At 38.5% G+C, this 23,817-nt stretch overlaps 1 protein-coding gene and 1 non-coding gene across 4 annotated transcripts in view; one reads left to right on the top strand and one right to left on the bottom strand.

The window, feature by feature from the left end:
- Positions 1-226: 226 nt before the first annotated feature.
- DDI2 (DNA damage inducible 1 homolog 2) overlaps positions 227-23,817 on the bottom strand; it is a 43,383-nt gene continuing 19,792 nt past the window's right edge. For 2 of the 3 annotated variants that reach the window (NM_001435380.1, XM_059875595.1), the window contains 4 exons: positions 23,048-23,176; positions 15,405-15,508; positions 12,927-13,116; positions 227-8,272 (listed from right to left, as the gene is read on the bottom strand). In NM_001435380.1, coding sequence (NP_001422309.1) covers positions 6,390-8,272; positions 12,927-13,116; positions 15,405-15,508; positions 23,048-23,176 — 2,306 coding nt within the window. In that variant the 3' untranslated portion in view covers positions 227-6,389. Of the gene's footprint in view, positions 8,273-10,706; positions 10,770-12,926; positions 13,117-15,404; positions 15,509-23,047; positions 23,177-23,817 lie in introns of all 3 variants that reach the window. The other variant, NM_001435379.1, reaches the window with a different exon arrangement.
- Positions 13,935-14,038, top strand: LOC112441934 (U6 spliceosomal RNA). Its single transcript, XR_003029889.1, has one exon. It is a non-coding gene; the product is annotated as a U6 spliceosomal RNA (small nuclear RNA).

Below are 23,817 nucleotides of genomic sequence, written 5' to 3' on the forward strand. Positions count from 1 at the left end.
GTTGTCTCTATTGCTGTGCATCACTGCTGGAGCAGTCACCATTTCACATCAGCAGATGGCCATCCACCTGCAGTATTTATCTGGAAGTGGCCCACTTCTGGTGTTTAGGATCATGGCCACAAGTCACAGTGCCTAGGCATAAATTACTTAAATGGCTGGGAGACAGAGACAAGGACAAAAGTAACCAACCGTATCAATTTAAAAGAAAACTGATCAAACAAAAGAGTCTTATGATAAAAACTTTATTGTCTTAAATATCAAATGTTTTACACATCACTTTTTCTTCAGAAAGTTCCTAATAAAAAAAGAAAAATAAAAGTGTTTTGATTACTTAGGGCTGACTTACATTTCAGTATGTGACAACAACTCAAACCCAAATGCATCTGGCTCACTCAGTGGCAGACAGGTCCTGTGTCCAGCCCCTAAGCCAATGGCACAATGCAACCAACTGTGGGATTCCTGAGTTTGGTTCCCTTAAATTCTCAGAGTTTTCCCAACTCTCAAAACCAAAGCCTTATGGGAGTGAAAGAGCTATTGGCAAGCCTATTTTGCCAATCAGCCTAGTTCTTGTAAGATGCAGTAGTCTCAAAGCTTAAAGAAAAATCAGGAAAGCAATAAAAGAACAATTCCAAGAACAAATAAGAGGGGAAAAAGGGGTTTCTACTTGCTAAAATTTGCTAAATATGGCTACAAAACTGGTAAACAAACTTTGAGTGCAAAGGCCATTAGCCCAACTTAACATGGAAATGAAATTTTGAATATAAATGAGCATTCAACGTTCATTGTAGGTGCACAGTTTAAAAAAAAGCAAACTATGCTGAACTGATCTGAATATATAGGAAACTAGAGAGGTCTACCTTCCTTTAAGCCAATGATGCATCCTTCAAGGCTGAATGTGAAACAAACTCCTGGTAAACAAAATAATTTGTTATGTATCCTACCAGGAAAAAAATCTACCAGCACACCTCTTTCCCAAGTCAGCTAATGAAGACCTCTTTATGGTATATATGAAGAGAAATATAATTCTGTAAAAATTACTCTAATTTCATATTCCACATCCCCACCCCAAGTGTCCTTATTTTAGGGAAATTTCCCATCTTCCACACCCTTGCATTAACTTTCTCTGTAGATTTCATTCCGTAAGACTGTGCTCTAAAACTGCTATACCCGCTCATTTTAGTCCCCAGAAGGTCTAGATTACCAGTATGCAGCTGACAAACCTGCGAGGGTATTCTAATTGTAAGCTTCAGAAGTCACTGTAGTTAAGGTTCAGAAATTCTACCTGTATCCTCAGGATTACCACATATATGGTGATAGGCTCAAGAATGTCCTTTTGATGGAGCTGTCCTGCAGAAGAGGTTTGGCAGAGGCCTGAATTTTCTTGTAAATAAATTCTGCCCCTCATCTAGTCCCAGAACCATTGCTTGCTACATTCTCTGCTGTAGAGTTCTATTTTCACATTTTGCACTCAACTGCTTTAAAACAGCAAATCTTCCAGAATTCTCTGCTAAGTCTTGTTGGCCCAGATGGTTAGTATTTCGGAGCAGCTGGCTCAAAGACGGCAGGAAGGATGCCATAGCAGTCTATACTTCCACCCTGCATGGAAGGAGGTCGTGATGGAAGGAAAAGTTGACTGTCACTGGTACTCGTTAGGTCATCTTCCATTTACTTGCACTTTTATCCTGCCTGTTCCCCCTCCACCAACAGTGTAAACTGAACTGTCCTTAATCTCTTCAAGTATTTCTACCAAATGTTAGGACATTTTTTGTTGGTTTCTCCAATCTCATTTTTTCAAAAACATTTTTAAGAGCAGTTCTAGGTTCTCAGATTCTAATTCCATTTTGAGCCTGCTTTTCCGTTTTCTCTGAATTTGAACCCAATCATCCTAGTACGACTTTTAAAATAAATGATGCTAATAGGCAAAAATAGATCTTGCACTTGAAGCTAAGATTTATTTCATGTCTCTTGACGAGACTGATAGCTTTACAGGGCAGTTCCGTTTGTTTCAGTACTGCTGTTATCCTCAATGCTCACCAGTCACTTAATGTTTCATGAGTGAATAACAAATTCTTATTCAAAGATTCAAACTGCAGTCTGAGAGAGTTTAACAGTTCATTGTTCAAACAGATTTTCTTAAACTTCTGCTTTCACTACTGTAATACTGATAGCACAACAAAGAACATAATAAACACATAGAAACCATTTTTGCTTTTTGTATGCCTGATGCAAAAAAGCCATGTCACAATACTTCTATGGAAATCTAATCCTTCTGGGGAAATCAAATGATTTGGTGCAGGATAACTCAATCAACAATAAAGGTGAGCCCTTAGGACACTCCATACATGCCTATCTCCAGGAGGGCCATTTTCAGACATTCTCCACCCTTCCCCACCCCAATGATACTTCGACTTTTAGCACCGACTCGAACTTGATGCCTCTGCTATTTGGAGAAACTAAGGCACAAGAGAAAATCAAGCACATCAAAGGTTCCTCCCTTAAGTTCTATGATTTATATGATTAACTCCCAAGTAACATCCATTGAGGGAACACTACTGGGGAACCTGAGCCATGATTTGACATTTCTGGTTCTCAAGGACATGCTTTTAGTTTACCTTGTTGTAAATCGGCATGTTTAAATCTTTCAGAAAGAAAGCAGCTATTTTAATTTATGGATCTCCTAATGTGAAAGGTAACCTTAATTTTCTCAGAAGGGGAACTCTTTGAGAACTGTGTTTCTAGTTCAGCCACAGACTACACTAAGTCACCAAATTCAAAGGAGAAATTTGCCTTTTTGGTATTTGTCCTAAAGGGTGCATAATCTAGTTAGCTTCTCTTATGATATGCTACCAGTGATAACAAGTTGGAAACATGTAGCAGTTCAAGTGCCCTGCTTATGCTCTGCAGGTGACAGACCGAAAGGAAAAGGAAATCAGAATGTACTGCCACTCTTCTGGCCAGTGACTTACAAGGCTGTTTTTTATAAACATGGTGGGATCAAAGTCTTCACCATAATCGAAGACTGTTATCTGAAGATTAACAAACGTTTGCTTTTTAATCTATGCAAAATTAACTGCAGGATATCTATCACACATGTATATATACACGAGTTAATGGTTATAAACCAACCCAAAGTTTTATGGCTTTTGCTAGAGATAGAAAAGCTGTGCTAAGGGAAAAACAGGCAGATTCCACCTCAACTGGTTATCATAAAATCGGTAACACAAAGTCTCATATATCTTTTCATATAACTCTCTTACTGGAGAAACCCTTTGGGAAAAAATACATGGTGTGTGTCTCCCTTCAGTATGCATTGGGACAAGGAGCTCTGGAAAGTTTTGTAGGCTGCAAGGCAGAACAGTTTCCTCACACATTTACCATCTATCTAGTTCCCTTTGCTAAGCAACTGATAATCTTTATGATAATGGATAAAGCGCAAACGGTGGGATGAAGGCTTAGATGAAGGATTAGACCATGTCTGGATGCCTAAAGAGGTACAAGTGGAAATAATTCTTACCAGTGACAATGGCAAAATCTAGAGCCTATAGCTGTCTGGTTACCAAACACATTCTTACACACAGGAACCAACTTGGAAGGAAATCTTCTCCTCTCTTTGGTGAATAAATAGACACCACTCTTGGAGGTAAGCACTGTTCACAAGGCTGTCCATTACTGATTATGACAAAAGAGCTATCCAACAAAGCAGCCCATACTGGTAACGGCTGGCCTCACCAGTTCTGCTGGCAATCAGGAGTTCACAATGATTTTATCTTATTCTTGGAGAAGTTAATCTCTCATTTCTGCACTTTGCATAAAAATCGACAATGAAGGTTCACTAATGCCATGTTCCTTAATTCCTTGTGTTTTAGAATTGCTAAATTTAAAAATGATTCAAAATTCTGACAATGTCAACAATTTTTACTTTCACACAAACAATGGACAGAAGATTTAAAAAAAATCAAAAGCAACTATAAGTTGAAAAATAAATGATGAAGAAGGACAGGGATATTTGGCAAATGGGTTAAGCTCATCCAAAGTATTCCTAATAAGAATACGTGTACAACTATAGGCCTACCTATTGAATTTTCTCCTAGAAATAAATATACATATACATACAATAAAAGCTATTGTAATGAAACCTTTTCTGGATTGATATTCTATAGCCCACCTGGGATTGACCCCCAAATCTCCACAGTGTGAAAATTCAGTGGTTATGTCTCTGAGCATTGTTCAGAGGAACTGCTTGTACAGAAAACTAAGAGGCCATTCTTTATAAAGAAGGCCTTTTGGAGGAGTCTATTGTCATCAATAAGTCCTCCCACCCTACACTCACCCCACTTTGTAACCCTAAAGATTGATAAGCTCAGAATAAATTCCCAGTCATTCCCATAAAGCAAATCAGGGGCCCATTGCATGGCTACTAAATTTTGTTTCAATCATAGCACCACTACTTAATTGCAGTCACAGCTCTAAGAGCCGGTTGACAGAAATCCTATTAGCAGGTTCCTAGTGCATCTTATATCTTTGGCGTAGGGCAGGCAAAAGGGTCTACAGCACAGGATTGTCTAAAAGAACACTTTAAAGACAATCTGGCTAACTTGTCTAGAGCGCCACCCTGAACACAGTAAGCAACAGCTCTTTCTGTCAACCATTTCCGAACTTCAGAGAATCACGAGGAATCTATGGGACTTTCCATCGTATCACTCACAGCTCCTAATACACATACATACATCACAGCAGAAAGAAAGAAGATGGAATAGGGTAGAAGAAGAACAATGTCTAAGTGCCCCCAAATTAAGATTTAAAAAACTCCTGAGATATGAGCCTCCATTTTGATTGTGCTCAATGACGTAAATTTTGACGGAAAGAATAACTCTCAAAGAGAGTAAGACTTTAGACAAAAATCACTTAACATTAAAAGTTCACAAATCACCCTTCTGAAGCTTCTGTTTCAGACACATTGCAAATCATCACCTGGAATCAGGAATTATCATTCTCAAAATTCTCTTCAATAAAACCAGGACTCCATATTCCTGCTAGGTATATAAGAGTTTATCTTTCAGGAAAAAAAAAAAATCTAAAATCTACCCAGTAGAATTATTGCACAGTGGGGCCCACAGGACAATGATTTCCAAGGGCTAGTCCTCATATAAAAAAAGGCCACAATAAATACATCTATATACTATGCCCCACTCTATCTTGACATGGTAAACACAAATATGACAAATCTTGCTTTAAAAAAGAAACTCCTGAGGAAAGAAAGGGATGGAAAACTCTACCAAGGCCACTTGAGTCAGAAACTCCAATTATTATTTCCACTGCCATGAAAGACACTCACCAAATAGACAGACCATTCCAAGCACCAAGATGAACCAGTGACAAGGTTATTACACTTGAATATTTCACTCAGAACACAGCTCAAACTGAGCTTTAGAAGAACTTGCTAGAAGATGAGTTTGGAAAGGAAATAAACTGCTGGCAACCAACCCATCAGCTGAACATAAGTTCACCATAAGTCATTAAGGGTTGAGATGTGATCAGTGAGATGCTACCAAACCCAATCACTAGTAAATTCCAGTGTTTAGAGCATTATTTCACTCACAACAGTTGTTGAAACATTATCAACATTGGCAAATGCAATTACAGTTTTTCCTTTCTTTTTTTAATCTGGGTAGCACCATGTTACACTCTGATGTTAATTCCCTCACAAAATCCCACCCAAGATATCTGGCAATCCATGCAGTAGCCTGTGATGTACGAAGCAGCCCAAGTTTTAAGCCCTCCCAACTCATCGCATTAAAATGTCAAATCCTAACCACACCAATGGAAACATGCTACTCCAGGAAATATTCTTCAACTATTCTTCAATTTCCTGTTACAACCGATGAATCATAATGCATTCCAAACATGAAACCATGTGATCAAGTTTATAAACCAAAATATGAGTCAATAAGCCATACCTTGCCTACAGCACAGACACAGCCACATCATGCTTTCAGCTGCATGGGTGGTGGGATTTTCTCATGGCTTCTGCTTTTTAAAGCACTCACTCTCATTCTAAAAGGGTATGCTATACACAAAACCATCAATTTTATTCCAGAATACATCATCTTAATGATAATAAAAAGCTTCTGTGTGCACATACTGCCAATACATTTAAAAAGGCCCAAATTTTAACAAATAGGATAGACAAATTCATCAGACAAGAGATCATAAATTACTTTGGCCGAAAAAAAAATCTTAAAAAAAAAAAAAAAAAAAATCTGGCTCAACATTCTGCTTGCAGGGTTCTACATATACTGTATATGTGGTGAGTGTGTGTATGTGTGTGTGTAGATATACAGCTTTTTTTTTAAAGGGAGTAGAGTATGGTCTAGCCCACTTTTCCATGGTTACGTAGGAACTACAATGTTCTTTGCTAGCAAGACAAGAAGTGCAAGGTCTGCATTTCCACCAACTCGATGCAAAGCCCCAAGAGCTTCCTGCAAAGTAAAGCCGGCACGGAGAATCCGGTCAATGTCTGCAGCAGGAAAAATTAATGGTGCAAGAAAGGAGGGACTTGGTGATGGATGGCTGGTAGATGGTTCAAGTCCTAGAAGTGGCCCTGCAGCTTCAGGACAGACATGTTCCCTGGCCTCAGGCCTGTCTGTCACTGGATTCTGTGTGCCCTGACCCAAATCTTTAACCAGGATGCAAGCGGGTGATGAGGACTCAGTTTGCTCAGAAGTCTGATTGAGTGTATCCTCCTCATCTGCTAACAGTCTGGGTGAAATCTCTACACCTAAGGTGCAATGTAGTTGATTAGACGCTTCTGCTGAGGCTACAGTAACAGAGCTACTCTTGTTTACTGACTCCTTGGACTTGGGGACACCTTCCTTATCAGTTAACAGGCCATCACCTGGACCCCTCAAGTTAACAGTTTCTCCATCTTCCACTCCAGTGTCAGCTGAAGTGTCTGTTAATTCTTCTGTCTTCACTGCTATAGATATGGCCTGATGAAAGGAGACCTGTGAACACTGTTCACTCTGGGTTGCTGTAAGATGCTCATTTTGGGTCCATCTTTCAGAAAGGTCCTTAATACCTGTTTGGCCCTCAACTACTGTCTCTGATTGACAGAATCCTTCTTCAGATGTGTTTTCTGAAGCTGGTTTACTACTAATGACCAGAAGTTCATGAAGTTCCTTCAAGGCTGCCGTTAAGGATGAGCAAGATTCCTCTGATGACTCTACAGAGGGCTGACAACTGCCACAGAGACTTATTAAAGAGGAAGGGTGATCCCCACATTCTTTACTCGTTTCAGACATTTCAACATTACTTTCTAGAAGCTGTAAATCCTGAGTAGAAATGGAATTACTCGAAATTTCAGAGGAAGGGTTACATTTTGATGTTTCTACTTCCATCAAGGGATTATCTAAGATGAGATCAGATGCACCACTGTTCTTGACATTGGTATTCTGACCTCCTGAATTCGGCACAGCAACTAGGGACTGTTCGACAATATCTACTTCCATAAGTGTTTCTGAATTTGAGCAGCCAAGGCATCCTGAAGGTAGAATATCTTTCCCTGTACCCGGAAGGTCCACGTTCTGCTGCAGCCTGTCTCCTTTCATTGCAGCTTCCAAACCAGCACTGCTTTGTTGCCTTTCTCCAAGAAGTTCAAGGTCCCCTGTGTGACAAGGATGGTCTTGGTCATGTGAAGCACTCTGTTGTATAACCTCATGCTCATTCCTTGGTTCTTCATGCTGCTGAAGGCCACTCACCTGACTTGGGTCCTGATACTCTGGGTGCCAAACCTTCTCCCCCGTAAGCCTCTGCGGTTCTTGCATCCCAGTAGTTGTGACAGATAAACTAGCTTCCTGTCTTGTGTGGAGATGAGATTTGAGGCCCTGGGTGCTTCTTTCAGCAGATTTCTCTACATGATCTGCAACAATGGCTTCTTCGAGTGAATTCTGCAAAGGCATAGCTGGACTCTGGTTTGCTGGAGCACTGTCTGCTGAAGGAGCACAATCAGAAAGATCCTGTGGAGGAAGATGTTCTTTCTGCTCAGAGGTTATCTGGAGTTCAGCTGAAGCCTTCAAAGCCTTCACAGCTTTAGGTTCAATGCTGTCTGCGTCACTGGGCTGGATAGGGCTGACTGAAGCAGAGACAGAGTGAGCAAGACTTGGAGGATTACCAATCTCAGGACTCAGTCCTGGAGGATGGGCTTGATGGTTAAATCCATCTGAAGTTGGTAATGATGACATTCCCAGTGAGGTAGTTTCTTTACCGCTTTTCTCTACAGAGAACGACAGTGAAAGGAAAAAAGGTTAATCAGCAGGTTACAAAGGCCACTAAATTATCAGAAAATATAAATTTAAACAAGATAAAACCAGGTCCTTAAACTTGGATCTGTCTTATATTCAGACTTTATACATGAACCATTCTCATTGTGGCAAACAACATCATAGCATCAGAATAAGAGGTAAGCATGTTCTTGATAAACTGTGTGTACTGGAATTCAGTAATTTTTATTTAGGTACCACAGAATGGCTGAGTTAGTCCTTAAGACTGAAGGACATTTATGTATCTTTACTCTCAGTGGGTTTAGAACTCCGAAATACTTTCTCCAAGTGCGTTCTCTCTACCACTTGCCCTAAACCACCTGGAAGCTTGTTAAGCATGCAGACAGTAGGACACTATGCTGAGGAATAAACCCAGGAGTCTCTTTATTCCGTAAGTTACACAGGTGATTCTTAAAAGCACAATATAATCTTGAGGATTTCGGTACTAGGATGATTCTCCTGCCAATTCACTTCAGTGTGTCAAATGTGAACCCTGAGAAGTCTAAAGCTAGGTATATCTGGGATTTATGTCTGAGAAATAACAATGTGATACTACTCAGGGACATCCAGAAGACAGAGAAGCAAACATTCTATTTCTATCTGAACATTTCAAAAACTGTGTGAGTTTGACTCAGAACAAAAATAAAACTAAAGATCAAACAGACTAAATCTCAATTATTATCTTACCAAACAACGCAACTTTAAAAAGGAATATCAGTTTACTTTATTGTATTAACACAGTATAAGAACATTCATAAGAACATTTCCTACTTTAAGGGCAGGGAAATGGGAGGGGAGGAGGGCAGTGGAGGGATATAGTTCATAAATTTTCCAATAGGCAATAACAATTTAGATTCACTGCAACTTACTGACCATTCATAAAAGATGGAAGGTTAATTACCACACCTCTAAACAAACATCATGATGTCATTAAACATCAGTTCCAACTCTTGTTCTGCTACTAATCCATCCAACTAAAAATTGACCTCCATGCAATAATTACACAATCTTTAATTAAAAGTCAAAGGCTGGTAACAAAAATGACATCACAATACAAATTGTTAGGACAGGTGCGACTCAAATGCTTCATGTTAACTGTGCCTTAGAAATCATGAAGCAATGCAGTTATGATTCAAGTGGCTCTAAATCGTTCTAGTCCAACCTAGGTTAACAACATGAAAAGATAAAATACTCTGTGAGGTAGTTACTGACTCCTTGTGAAACAATCTTTCTTATAGTTTAGGGATAAACAGAAGAGCATATATCTCAGTGCAAACTATATTCATTAGTGTCTGGAAACACTGTAAATAATTTTATTTATCGATCTGCACAGCTGACACTGAAAGAGGTTCAATTTTCAGTTAATGAGAACAGAAAGATGCACTGTAGTGAAATGTCCATGTTAGCAGTGGAGAGGTGGGCAAAGATAATGGCCTTTGGCAATGGTATGTCAGTTATAATAACTGGGTGAGCCAAAGGTGAACCAACCTCAATGAATTCCGTACTCACTATGAAGGCAGCGTATAGTCCTCCTGTAGCTGAGATGGTAAGTTTCACTGGCCTAAGTTCTAAATGTAGGGGAGGACAAGGTCAGTACTACAGGATAGCAGAAGAGGATGAGGACAATGGACATTAATAATAATGCCTGTTTTAACCCATCCTTATGAGGAAAATGAAAGAAAGAAGCAATTAAATGCTATGTATCTAATTACAACCAGCCTGCAAACCCCTATAAATTCCTAGGTTTGACAGTCTAAAAAAGACTGCCTTTCTTGTTTTAATAAATCAGTCAGTATACTCAGGCTGAAGTTTATTATATTTATGCTACAGGGAAATGGAAGCAGAGTGCCTCCTGTGGAAAAACCGTCAGGCTAGGGAGAGAAGGAAAAGTCAAGTTTCTTGTTAGAAGATTAAACTTTAGTCCTGTCTGTGTTACTGACTCTGTGACCCTGGCCAAGTCACCTGGTCTAAGTTTCCATTTCTTCTTCAACAGGATGAAAACTGCTGCCCCTGTATAATGCTGGGACTTGTGTGTAGTAATGTGAAAACTACACTTCCAGTTTTTCAAAAGAAAGGGGCTTATGAAATTCCTAACAACGTGGTTATCTTCAACAACAAAGTGCTATGATGCTGATATTCACAATGGTCATCTGTTTTCACTGGGATAACTGATAAAATTTTAAATGGTAAATTGTGCTTAGATACGTATGTATGCCAACATACAAATATATATATATATATATACACACACACAGGCTAGTTGTAACCAGATTAAACAAGGTGAACTGGTGAATGACAGAAGCTACATTTTAGATCTGCTGCGGATACAAAGACTTTCAGACCACAGAGGATGACTGGGTGGAGGCTTAACGTGGTGTCTATAAATACCTGGTCTGGGGCCCACTCCAGCTGCAGCACACACACACTACATGCATCATGGCTTCTGACGCTCTGTTTGAATTAGGAAACAGACAAGCAAACTTGGGTTAACAATGCAAACCACACAGCATGCAGGGTTACAGTTTCCATTCCTCTGCCATCTTTAAGATCAGGAACTGCAGACGCAAGGTGGGGGAATGTTCTTGTAGCTTGAACCACAAAAAGATTTGCTAGTTGCTCTAATTTTCTCACCATACATAAAGCAATATGTCAACGTCAACAGATTTTCAACAGAACTTGGGAAGAAATTAATTTTCCACACCTACACAGAGAATTCATGGGCAAACGCGTGAAAGAGATGAAAAAAATAGATCCATAGATGGAATTACATGATATGGAAATCTTACGGAGTAAAAGTGAGTGAACACATTTGACAGTAACTTTCAACATTTCTTTCTCAGTTGAGATTTATTTTTAGAAGAAAAATAATCCAAACCTGATTACCTATCCTGGCTTAACTTCTTTATTTTTTTGAATACTCTGAATTAATATTTTTAAATTATGTTTTAATCAATAGAAAAGATAAAGATATTCTGTATAGAGTATCCACACCAAAGAGACAGTTTTTAGGGAAAAATATATTATCTACTATATTCACACTTAGGTGATTCTGATTAATAGTAGGATGCTGATGTTCTAAACAAATACAATATGATATTGAAGAATTATCTCACTATTTAAACATTACAAAAATTAGCACAAGCTATATCCTGTCAGTAACAAAAGGTCATCACAGGGGAAGACAGCCATTTCCTTTTAATCTTTTAAAACGTATACGCACTTCACAATGGCTGAAAACATCTGTGGCTTCTATTTTAATCTCCTAAACTTTTTATTAAAAGAAAATAATTACTCAAAGAGGGTAACGGTTATATTAAAGTTAGGGCTGCTCAGTCACAGACACAATGTTATCCTCCAAAGTAAATGGGCCTGAGGTTAGTGGGTTATAAGGCACTAAGCTACTGTCAGCAGGTGTTTCTCAAATGAAAGCACCAAAACTGTGGGGGGAAAGAATAGAGGTTTCACAAAATGATATACACGCTCATTTTATTAATAAATAGCATTATAACTAAGATGACAAGTTACAACACCTTCTATGTAAGTATGTCAAACCCATTCAAGCTTGCCTTGTAGGTAAGGTTAAAACTATTATCTGTCAGATTGTTCAAAATTCTCCCCTTCATACAAAATACTAAATCACCACCCAAGTTGTATTTTATATGTAAACTGAGTCAAAAGGTGGTGGTGGAGTAGATTCTGAACAAAGCCAGCTTGGAAACTCCATCTGCAACTCACACTTACTCTAAAGAGTCTCAACGTTGACATCACTGAACGTTCTCCAGTGACATGTACTGGCAAAATCTGGCTGCTTTTTGTTAAAACTCTTATCTTTCTTTTTTTTTGGTCTTTAGGAGAAAGCTATTCCCTTAACTTACAGTGCTAATATATTTTACTGTATCAGCAAATCCCATGTGTGATGTTAGTCACTAATGAACAATTACAGCTCAAGACATTAAAATAACTCAAACTTCTCTTCAGCTTCTAGAAAATATATCCCAGAGTCACTGATACGTAACAGACGGGAAAAAAACTTATCCACAGACATGAGATTTCAACATAACTGCATCCCTCCACTTTTAGCCCAGAAAACTTGGCTTGTTCTTTAAAGAAGCTACAACTGAGACTCAGGTGGCGGAGGAGGAAAACATAGGTGGAAGCACTTTCAGTAGATACTAAAGTTGGGGCTGCTCAGTCACAGACACAATGTCATCCTCCAATATAAATGGGCCTAAGAAATGAAAAAGAAAATTTCCAGGAAATGTTCACTCAAAAGGAAATGTCTGCTTACTATTATAATTTTCTTCAGGGGAAAAAAAAAAAGACAAGAAAGATTCTTTAAGAGTCCCACCAAAATGTGCAAAGGCAAAGAACTCCCCAATGTATCCTGCACACACCAATGGACAGCTGCTTCTGGAGCTACTGAAACACGGAAGCTTTTCTATCTTGTATGTGGAGATGTGAGGAGGCGGTAAGAAGACAAGAACACACCCACAACAGGACGAAGAGATGGATTATGAATTGGTCCTTATTCCCCTCTGAAGCCCGAACTTCACTGGCTTACCCACCAATAACTAGAGTATTACTCGCAAGCTCAGCCATTCCAAATACCTGCATCCTCTACAGATTTTTGAAGGGCTTCTGCCAGTTCTTGGTCTGCAATCTCCTCTGGCCGTACTTCATCTCGCCCAGCCCCATATGCCAACCGGGCACATTCTGGTAACTCCCCCTCGGGAAGGAAGGTGGTCTTCGAGCCTGTGGTGCCGATCACGAGTACATTCTTCTTGAGGTCAATGGAACACTTAGAAAGAAGAAACCAAAGACAGATGATAGCAGAAAAAAACATGACACAGGAAAATTATGACCCTGAGCTTCATAACTCCATTTATAAAGAACAACATTGACAGAGATGACTCAAAACAAAATCGATTTTACCTAAATTTAATCTACGTGACACTGTTAATTTAGAATTTTTAAAAATACCTAAATTGTATAGCAGAATAATCTCTATGAGATATACTTTACACTTATTTGTCAAATACAGAAATGATTCACATCTGAATTTAAACGTAACACCTGTTCACTGCAAAAAATTTGGAAAACTAACGGGCATAATCTGCAGCCACACCTTTTAGAAACATATAAATGACTTTTTAAAAAATATATACAACTATATAAATGGTATGTCTCACTTTTATAGTTGCACATTTTTGCTTAAGTGTAAAAAGTACAGCTTATATTTAAAGTCTATACCAATGGTCTCAAAAGTCATACATGGACAAGGCAAGCACTATAAAAAAATATTCTGAGTTTCTGCTAGCCTCCTTTTCAGTATATTTTTACGATTACTTAATATAGGACAATTACACACATATGTTAAAGCTGGAGACTGCTAGTCTATACCATGACTTAAAAATAGGGGAAGTTAAAAAAAATTAATAATAAAATAAAAATAAAGAAAAAAGGAAAGATTAGCAATGTTAATAAATTAGATTTAATTGGATTGTATTTATATTCACTCATTCCTTCAACTTAAAATTCTGTACCTTGATTATAGAGTATTGATTCAATATATTTTAGTGGGAATTTAATATTAAACATTTAGAAAAGAAAATTAGTGTGCTGCTTTAGCAGCACATATGCTAAAACTGGAATGATACAGAGAAAATGAGCATTGCCTGAGCAAGGATAACATGCAAATTTGTGAAGCATTCCGTATTTTTATATTACTCAGCCATAAAAAAGAATGAAACAATGCCATTTGCAGCAACATGGATGGACCTAGGAACCATCATACTGAGTGAAGTAAATCAGACAGAGATAAATATATGATATTCTGTATACGTGGAATCTAAAAATATGGTACAAATGAATCTATTTATAAAATAGAAACTTAGTCACAGATATAGAAAACAAACTTATGGTTACCAAGGAAGAGGGGGAGGGACAAATTGGGAGACTGGAATTGACATATACACAGTACAATATATACAACAGATAACTAATAAGAACCTACTGTACAGCACAGGAAACTATAGTCAATACTCTGTATTAACCTATATAGGAACCTATATAATAACCTATATAAAAAAATGGATATATATATATATAACTGACTCACTTTGCTGTATAGCAGAAACTAACAAAACAATGTAAATCAACTATACTGCAATAAAACAATTTAAAAAAATATTAGTGACATAAAAATATTGACAAGATATGAAACCTTATGTGAATTTTTATTGTCCAAGAGCACATTAATTCCTTCTTCAATGAGTTTATTTCAACACATTATTAGGCTTCAGAGTAGAAATATAAAAACCACTGCAAATGAACACATTTATAAATTATTCTTCCTGTACTAAACAAACATTTCCATTTCCAACATCTTATGTAACCTTTTCCCTTAATCTCGATACTCTTCTTCCCAAGTACTATTTGATCAACTACTAAGGATTTACTAAACTTATACTCGCAGTAAAATCATCACTGTGTATTATGTACATAGCCCTACAAATCCATCAAAAAATTATTTGAGTTCTACTCAGAAGCTTTTTCCCTTTTCATACTGTTCATGGGGTTCTTGTGGCAAGAAACTTGTGGTGGTTTGCCATTTCCTCCTCCGGTGATGCTGGGGAAGATTGAAGGCAAAAGGAGAAACGGGTGACTGAGGATGAGATGATTAGATAGCATTACTGACTCAACGGACATGAATTTGAGCAACCTCTGGGAGTAGTGGAGGACAGAGGAGCCTGGAGTGTTGAGTCCATGTGGTCGCAAAGAGCTGGACATGACTTAGCAACTTTGAACAACCCAGAAACTAAAAATTACACAAGAGAACCAAACTGTCCACTATAGTCTCAAAACGGATGGCAGGATTCAATAGATTCAGAAAGATTTCACAAAAAGATTCTATTTCTACCGATACATAATTTCAAACTGTGTATGACAATATCATCAATTAAGGACCTTTCCAGGTTTGAAGTCATGCTTCTTAGTTTTTCAGTATACACAACCAAGGGAATGTGCAGTAATAATGACGTATGTCACAAAAAGCCAATGTGAAAAGAAAATGAAACTCTTAATTACCTGATGCCGTTTCAGCATATCCAGTCCCAGAAGCATGTCCATGGGCTGTTCCTCAAGTATAGAGAAGGAACATGCCAGGAAATCACCTTCAATTTGAACCTGAGCTAAAGCACATGAAGACAGGAAGAGGTTATCATTTTTTCAAGGGTAAGTTTAGAAACGTATCTATCATTCTGTGCAGTCAGTCAAAGCCAAGCCAAAGCATTCAAACAAGTGAGTAAAGTATGAAAATTCAGTAAGACAAATAATCCAGTTAAAAACCAATGACAGCATCAGCTCATAAAATGGACTGGGTAGAAATAATACTCACAAGACCTGGCTTGATATGTGATACCTTTAGGATACATGCTCACCTGGTGAGGAAAGCTGGCATTAAGAATTTGAAAAAAGATGGATAAAGAAGATGTAGTACATATATAAAATGGAATATTACTCAGTCATTAAAAAGAATGAAATAATGCCACTTGCAGCAACATGGATGGACCTAGAGAGTCTACTGAGTGAAGTCAGACAGAGAAGCAGAAACACTGTATGACATTTCTTACATGTGGAATCGAAAAAGAAATGATACAAACTTACAGACAGAAAGGGACTCACAGACTTAGAAAACAAACTCATGGATGCCAGAAAGGATAGTTAGGGAGTTTGGGAAGGTCATGTACACACTGCTATATTCAAAATGGATAACCAACAAGGACTTACTGTACAGCACATGGAACTCCACTCAAATGTTATGTGCCAACCTGGATGGGAGGCGGGTTTCGGGGAGAGTGGATACATGTATATGTATGGCTAAGTTTCTTCATTGTTCATCTAAAACTACCACAACATTGTTAATTGGCTATCAGTTCAGTTCAGTTGCTCAGTAGTGTCTGACAATGCAACCCCATGAATCACAGCACGCCAGGCCTCCCTGTCTATCACCAACTCCCGGAGTTCACCCAAACTCATGTCCATCGAGTCGGTGATGCCATCCAGCCATCTATCCTCTGTCAGCCCCTTCTCCTCCTGCCCCCAATCCCTCCTAGCGTCAGGGTCTTTTCAAATGAGTCAACTCTCAACTCTTCGCATGAGGTGGCCAAAGTATTGGCATTTCAGCCTCAGCATCAGTCCTTCCAATGAACACCCAGGACTGGTCTCCTTTAGGATGGACTGGATGGATCTCCTTGCAGTCCAAGGGACTTGCAAGAGTCTTCTTCAACACCACAGTTCAAAGGCATCAATTCTTCAGCACTCAGCTTTCTTCACAGTCCAATTCTCGCATCCATACATGACCACTGGAAAAACCACAGCCTTGACTAGACGGACCTTTGTTGCCAAAGTAATGTCTCTGCTTTTCAATATGCTATCTAGGTTGGTCATAACTTTCCTTCCAAGGAGTAGCGTCTTTTAATTTCATGGCTGCAATCACCATCTGCAGAGATTTTGGAGCCCCCAAAAATAAAGTCTGACACTGTTTCCCCATCTCTTTCCCATCAAGTGATGGGACCAGATGCCATGATCTTCGTTTTCTGAATGTTGAGCTTTAAGCCAACTTTTTCACTTTCCTCTTTCACTTTCATCAAGAGGCTTTTTAGTTCCTCTTCACTTTCTGCCATAAGGGTGGTGTCATCTGCATATCTGAGGTTATTGATATTTCTCCCAGCAATCTTGATTCCAGCTTGTGTTTCTTCCAGCCCAGTGTTTCTCATGATGTACTCTGCATATAATTTAAATAAGAAGGGTGACAATATACGGCCTTGACGTAGTCCTTTTCCTATCTGGAACCAGTCTGTTGTTCCATGTCCAATTCTAACTGGCTATACCTCAAAACAAAATAAGAAGTTTAAAGTTAGAAAAAAAAATTTTTTTAAAGAAAAAAAGAGCTGTAACTACTGAAGCCTGTGTGCCTTGAGCCTGTGCTCCACAATAAGAGAAACCACTGCCATGAGAAGCCTGTGCATTACAACTAGGGTAGCCCCCACTCACTGCAGCTAGAGAAAGTCTGCAAACAGCAACGAAGACCTAGAGCAGCCATAAATCAATCAATAACTCTATCTTTAAAAAGAAAAAAGATCAAGACAAATTCCTCCAATTTTACTACTGCTTGTTATAATCAAGTTTCTTTGCTTGAAGTCTCCTGCATTGCCTCCCTTCCTGAATTACTCCTCATATTTTATATATAGGATCTTTTAAGAAAATTACTTTGCTATTAACTATATCTTGGGAAACCCAAGTGGCTCAGTAGTAAAGAATCACCCTGTCAATGCAAGAGATGTGGGTTCCATCCCTGGGTGGGGAAGATCCCCTGGAGGAGGAAATGGCAACCCCCACCCCACTCCAGTACTCTTGCCTGGAAAATCCCATGGATGGAGGAGCCTGGTAGGCTGCAGTCCATGGGGTCACTAAGAGTCGGACACGACTGAGCGACTTCACTTTCACTTTCCAGTATTCTTGCCTAGAAAATTCCATAGACAGAAGAGCCTGAAGGGATACAGTTCAGGAAGTCACAGAGAGTTGAACACAACTGAGTAACTAAGATATGTGTACACATTTAAGATATGTGTACATATATCTTATGAACAGAAAAGTATGTGAGATACATACATATATAGTATGAAGCATAATAAAACAAATACCCATGCATCTATTTCCCAGGCTGAGAAACAGAAAACTAAGAAGTTCACAGCTTATTCTTTTCCTCCTCCAACCCTTCCACCTATCCTGGTTTTTATGCTAAACATTCCCTGCCTTTTTTTTAAATAGTTCTTACTATTTTGTATGATGCCTAAGCAACATTTTGGTTAGTTTTGTGGTTTTAAACTATGACTTGCTTCTTCTCAAAAGATATTTTGAGATATTTTATTCCTGTGGATGCCATGTGACTATATTTCTTTCACTTACCCCACCTCAAAGAGTAAGTAAGAGTAAGCACGAGTAAGCACTGTAATGTCTAAAAGACACCACCACTGATTTATCCATTTTGGTGCTATGAACTTCCAGGCTGCTTCCAGTTTCTCCTGCTATAAGCAATGCTAACATAAGTATTCTTGCGCTTGTCTCCTGGCATGCCATGAGCGTCTCAATGGTATACTCTAAAAACATACAGGGTTTTAGGGGATATATTAGGTTCAGCTCTACTTGATACTGAATTATTTTACAAAATGTTTCCGGTGGTTTTGGAAAGGTGCCACTGTTCCACCTTCTCCCAACACTCAATATTATTCGATCTAAAATATGGCAAGTAATTCTCTATTTCCCTGATTAATGAGATAAAGCAATTTTTACACACTAACCATTTGAGTTTCCTCTTGAAGTGCTTATTCAATGTTTCTGTAATTTTTTATATACCACTCTGAGTTGGAGGATATATAAACACACAGAATATGCATAATTCTAAGTATGAATCTTTTATTAGTTATGTATGTTACTAAGTTCTTTCCTAGTTTATTTGTTCATTTTCTTTGTTTGATGAAAAGTTCTTAATCTTAATTGGCTATATTTATCAAATAACTTCCTTATCTTTTAAAGAAACCCTTCCCTACATAAAACATTCACCTATATTTTCCTCTAAAAGCTTCAATGTAAAATAAATAAATAAATTAAAAAAAAAATAAAAGCTTCAATGTTGCCTCACACATCCAGGTCTCTCGTCAACCTTGAGTTGACTTTTCTATGTTACGTGAGACAGGGTCCAATTGTCAACTGTCCCTTTTTCCACACAGATCCCCAATTCTCTGAGCACATTTCCCGACACCTCCCCACTGCTCCATAAGATTTCCTGTCATTTATCAAGGTTCACATAAGCATGGGTCTGTTCCTGTTCTAGTCTTTTGGTCTTGATATCTAGCTGTTTGTTCAGTCGCTCAGTCATGTCTGACTCTTTGCGACCCCATGACTGCAACATGCCAGGCTTCCCTGTCCTTCACTATCTCCCGGAGCTTACTCAAACTCACACCCATCATGTTGGTGATGCCATCCAACCATCTCATCCTCTGTCGTCCCCTTCTCCTCCTGCCTTCAATCTTTCCCAGCGTGAGTCAGCTCTTCACATCAGGTGGCCAGAGTACTGGCGCTTCAGCTTCAGCATCAGTCCTTCCAATGAATATTCAGGATTGATTTCCCGTAGGGTTGACTGGTTGGATCTCCTTGCAGTCCAAGGACTCTTGAGAGTCTTCTCCAATACCACAATTCAAAAGCAACAATTCTTCGGTGCTCAGCCTTCTTTATGGTCCAACTCTCACATCCATACATGACTACTGGAAAAACCATAGCTTTGACTAGATGGACCTTTGTCGGCTAAGAAATTGCTCTGCTTTTTAATATGCTGTCTAGGTTAGTCACAGTTTTTCTTCCAAGGAGCAAGAGTCTTTTAATTTCATGGCTGCAGTCACCATCTGCAGTGATTTTGGAGCCCAAAAAAATAAAGTCTGTCATTGTCTCCCCACCTATTTGCCATGAAGTGATGGGATTGGATGCCATGATCTTCATTTTTTCAATGTTGAGTTTTAAGCCAGGCTTTTCACTCTTCTCTTTCACTTTCATCAAGAGGCTCTTTAGTTCCACTTCGCTTTCTAACATTAGGGTCATGTCATTTACATATGACTAAAGTTATTGGCATTTCTCCTGGGAATCTGGATTCCAGCTTGTGCTTCATCCAGCCCAGCATTTCATATGATATACTCAACATATAAGTTAAATAATAATACCAGATATAATAATGATATCTAGCAGGAGAAGTTATTCCAGTGTATCCTGATTACTCCTGCCACAAAGGGCCTACATAAAATTTAAAATTAACGCATCAAGTCTCACACACACACACAAGAACAATTTATTGGAGTTTTGAATGTATTACAATGTTTCTGTTGACAAATGTGGGAGAAGTAGCACCTTCAACACATTGAACCTTCCTGTTCATGTTCTATCTTTCCTTTATTTAGACTTCCCTTATTGCTATAAGGTTTTCTTGACACCTATCATAGCCAAAGTTGCAAAACGGTACAAGTTCTCCAACCAAAAGGACACAAGAGACTGGTACTTATTTTGTTCCCTATTATCTTCTCACTAAAACCTTAAAACAGTAAGAATTCAGACTCTGAAGCAACTGGTTTGTGGTATTCTTCCCCAATTTCAGTCCTACTGTGTGTAAGAAAGTATAGAAGGATAAGGTATTAAACTATCCTTATTCTACAGAAATCAATAATAGAAAACATGGAGACTAATAGACAAATGTATTAAAATAGGAAAAATGAAAGAGAAATATGAAAAGGGTAGAAAAACTATCACTTGCAGTGAAAGAAAAGTAACTTACAGTTAAAATAAAAAACCACTTGTTTATCTACAAAAACTAATAATACTTGATTGTATAAGGATATTAAGATGAATATTCAATTAGTGCTGGAGAAATCAAATTGGTAACAGTTAACAACATCAAGAGCTTTAAAAGGTATTCACCATCTTGAATTTAGTAGTTTCACTGAGGGGAAATCTTAACTAAGGGGGTGGCAGGGATCAAAACTAAACAAAAATGCATGTCCATGTTATGATGACAAAATATTCGGGGGAAAATATACTCCAAAGATTGACCACTAAACCCATACAACAGAATGCTATGCATTTATTTAAATGATGCTTATGAAATTTATACTGGCATTTGGGAAATGCTACTTTTTCTAAAAAGGAAGTATAAAATTCAACATATTACATGATCACCATTTACAAGAAAAAGATGCCAGAAAGAGTTATGTCTGGATGCTCCTACTGAGTCTCACTTAAAAGAATTATTTTTCACTTCTTTTCACATCTATGCTTTGAAATTCTCTATAATGAGCGTTTACATGGATAACGAAAAGAAATAAAACAACAAAAAAAGAACAATTCTGATTAAAGAGAAAGGACTGAACATAACTTACTTAACTCAATTTACTCGTAAAAAAAGCCACAATAAAAAGTCATTTTTTCTTTTTAAAGGCACAAATCACTTAAGCCAAACACAATGGGAGAGACAAATGAAACACAATTCTGGAACTAGAAAGCAGATTACAGTAAGAAACTAAGAAGCAACCCTTTCTAACATCACAGAACTCTCAAGAAGCTGATGAGCTGGTTGAAACAAATACCTCTGCCAACAGGGGTGGAGTGAGCCCTAAGCAGGAGCACCGGCTGCAGGTCTATGGCAGCACAGACGGACCTTGGGGCTCCCCTCCCACACTCTACTCAGCCAGGTGACTACTCACCTCCCCTCAATAGCGGACTAGAGGTTTATTTTCTTAAGAGGGTGAACCAGAGGCTCTTGTAATAGAGGTGGGCATAGAGGAAGACAGAGATACAACAAAAAGCACCAAACTGAAAACTGAGGTGGGTGGGGAGAAGGCGGGTTAAGTGGGAGCTTACTGAGACTAGCCTTTTTCTGCATCCCATTACAGATTACCCACAATCAACCAGGGCTGCCCACCCAACTAATCTTCCTAACAGCCTTCTGGTGTCTCATTCTTCAACATGAGCAGATGCCAAGGATCACCAGAGATTTAAGAAAACCATCTAACATGAAAGAAAACCATACCAAACATAAAGGTTAGAAGGCAAAGTTGAAGAAATCTTGTTTTCTTTCCCTGAACACAATGAAAAGTCCATGATAGTAGATTATTCTACTTGAATATCAGATATCCCAGAGGGGAGGAAATCAGAACCATTTGTCCAGACTGAAAGGTTATCTAGCACAGTAGATGAAAAGAGATCTACATCCAAGTACATCATTGTGAAATTTTATTTTTTTCATTGTGAAATTTTAAAACACTGAGGTCAAACAGAAGATCTATAAGCTTCAGAAATGGAAGAGAAATCTCACATGTAAATGATCAAGAGTTAGAATAGCAGCCAGCTTCTCCAAAGCAACACCGATAAAAATCATGAAGGAAAGTGATTTCCAACTTAGCCTGGTAGAATGTAGAGAAAGATAATGCTCTGATATTTAAGGACCCACTTTATTCCTGTACCCTTTTTCTCAGGAAGTTATTGGAAGATGTACTTTAATAAACTGAGGTGTGCCAAAAAAAAAAAAAAAGTATGGGATCCATATTATCCAGGGTTAAGACTGAAGCAAAAGGTACCCTTCAGGACCCAGATTCCGAAACAGCAGCTATGAAACAGCCCTGAACCACCAGGCTAGGCTGAAAGAAACCTCTTCAACAGGGTGACATGTGTAAAGGAGATTTACACACTAGTAAATGTTTAGGGATGAGTAACATAAAAAAACCAATGACACACATTCACAGGCAGGACAACTACTAATTCTGAGAAAATACACTAGACATGAAAGGAAAAACAATCTTTTTCAACTAAATGGCTTAGCTCTCAATGGTACTTACGTAGTCATGTCAGTATAGCACTGAAATCATATTATTTAGAAAAATGGAGGTAACCCCAAAAGAAATCAGCTAAAACAATGGAAAGGGATTATCTCTGAAGAGCAGGACATAAAAGTACATAGGGGACTAGTGGTTTCTTTTTTGTAACCAGCTGAACTGATGTTACATGTGTAATTCCGATAACATACAGGATCTAAAATTCTAAGGATTAGGCGTGCTGGATCAGACGCCCCTGTCCAAAAGGAATTTTTAAAGTCTACTACACTACAAAGACCCCCAGCACCCTTCACTCACCTAGATGTACCCTTCCAATGATCTTCTGAGTGCCCACTCCTTTGGCGATTCCTGCCCACCGACGGTCTACCAGCCTCATTATATTACACCTTTCTGCACAAGCTTGGCTCATAATAGTCATCTGGGCACCTGGAGGAGGGGGAAAACATCAGATAAGAAAGACCAAATCCTCATGTGTGGGAAGAGGGGAAAATGCAGCCCTAAGAACAGGGCAGAAAGGTCTACTCCCAGGCTTCTGTCAGTATGAAATCCTCCCTACCTAGCAGGCTTCATGCCACACTTAGCTCAACTTTCAGTTTCACACTGTCATCTGAACCATGGTGTGGAAACTTGTTGTTGAGGGAAATAGTATTGTTTAAATATAATAATTATATGACATTTTTAAACTTTAAAGATAGAAACCAAATATACTTGGAAAGGATTTCCAAAAAGTCAGACTATGTCTACAGATGGAAACACTCAAGCACTGGCTGCACTCTTGGATCAGTTTTCACTGAGTATCTCTAAACATCTTACCAAGTTATTTTTACTTCAAACTCTGAGACACTCTAATTGACCAGTTAAAAAATACATCATGTAGTCTCTCATGAACTCTCCATTCTCTGCTCCAACAATTAGACCCTCTTTCCCATGAGGAAGAGGGCATTGAGGCCTTTTCTCTTCTCTCCTGGCTATACACTCATCCACACAGCTGGAGGCTGGAGTGAGCCTAAGCAGAACACGGACACTTCTCTCATCTTTCTCTAGGGTCCTCATCTCTCCCAGAGAAC

This window comes from Bos taurus, chromosome 16 (assembly GCF_002263795.3).
Source record: "Bos taurus isolate L1 Dominette 01449 registration number 42190680 breed Hereford chromosome 16, ARS-UCD2.0, whole genome shotgun sequence".
In the NCBI taxonomy this organism is placed as follows: Eukaryota; Metazoa; Chordata; class Mammalia; order Artiodactyla; family Bovidae; genus Bos; species Bos taurus.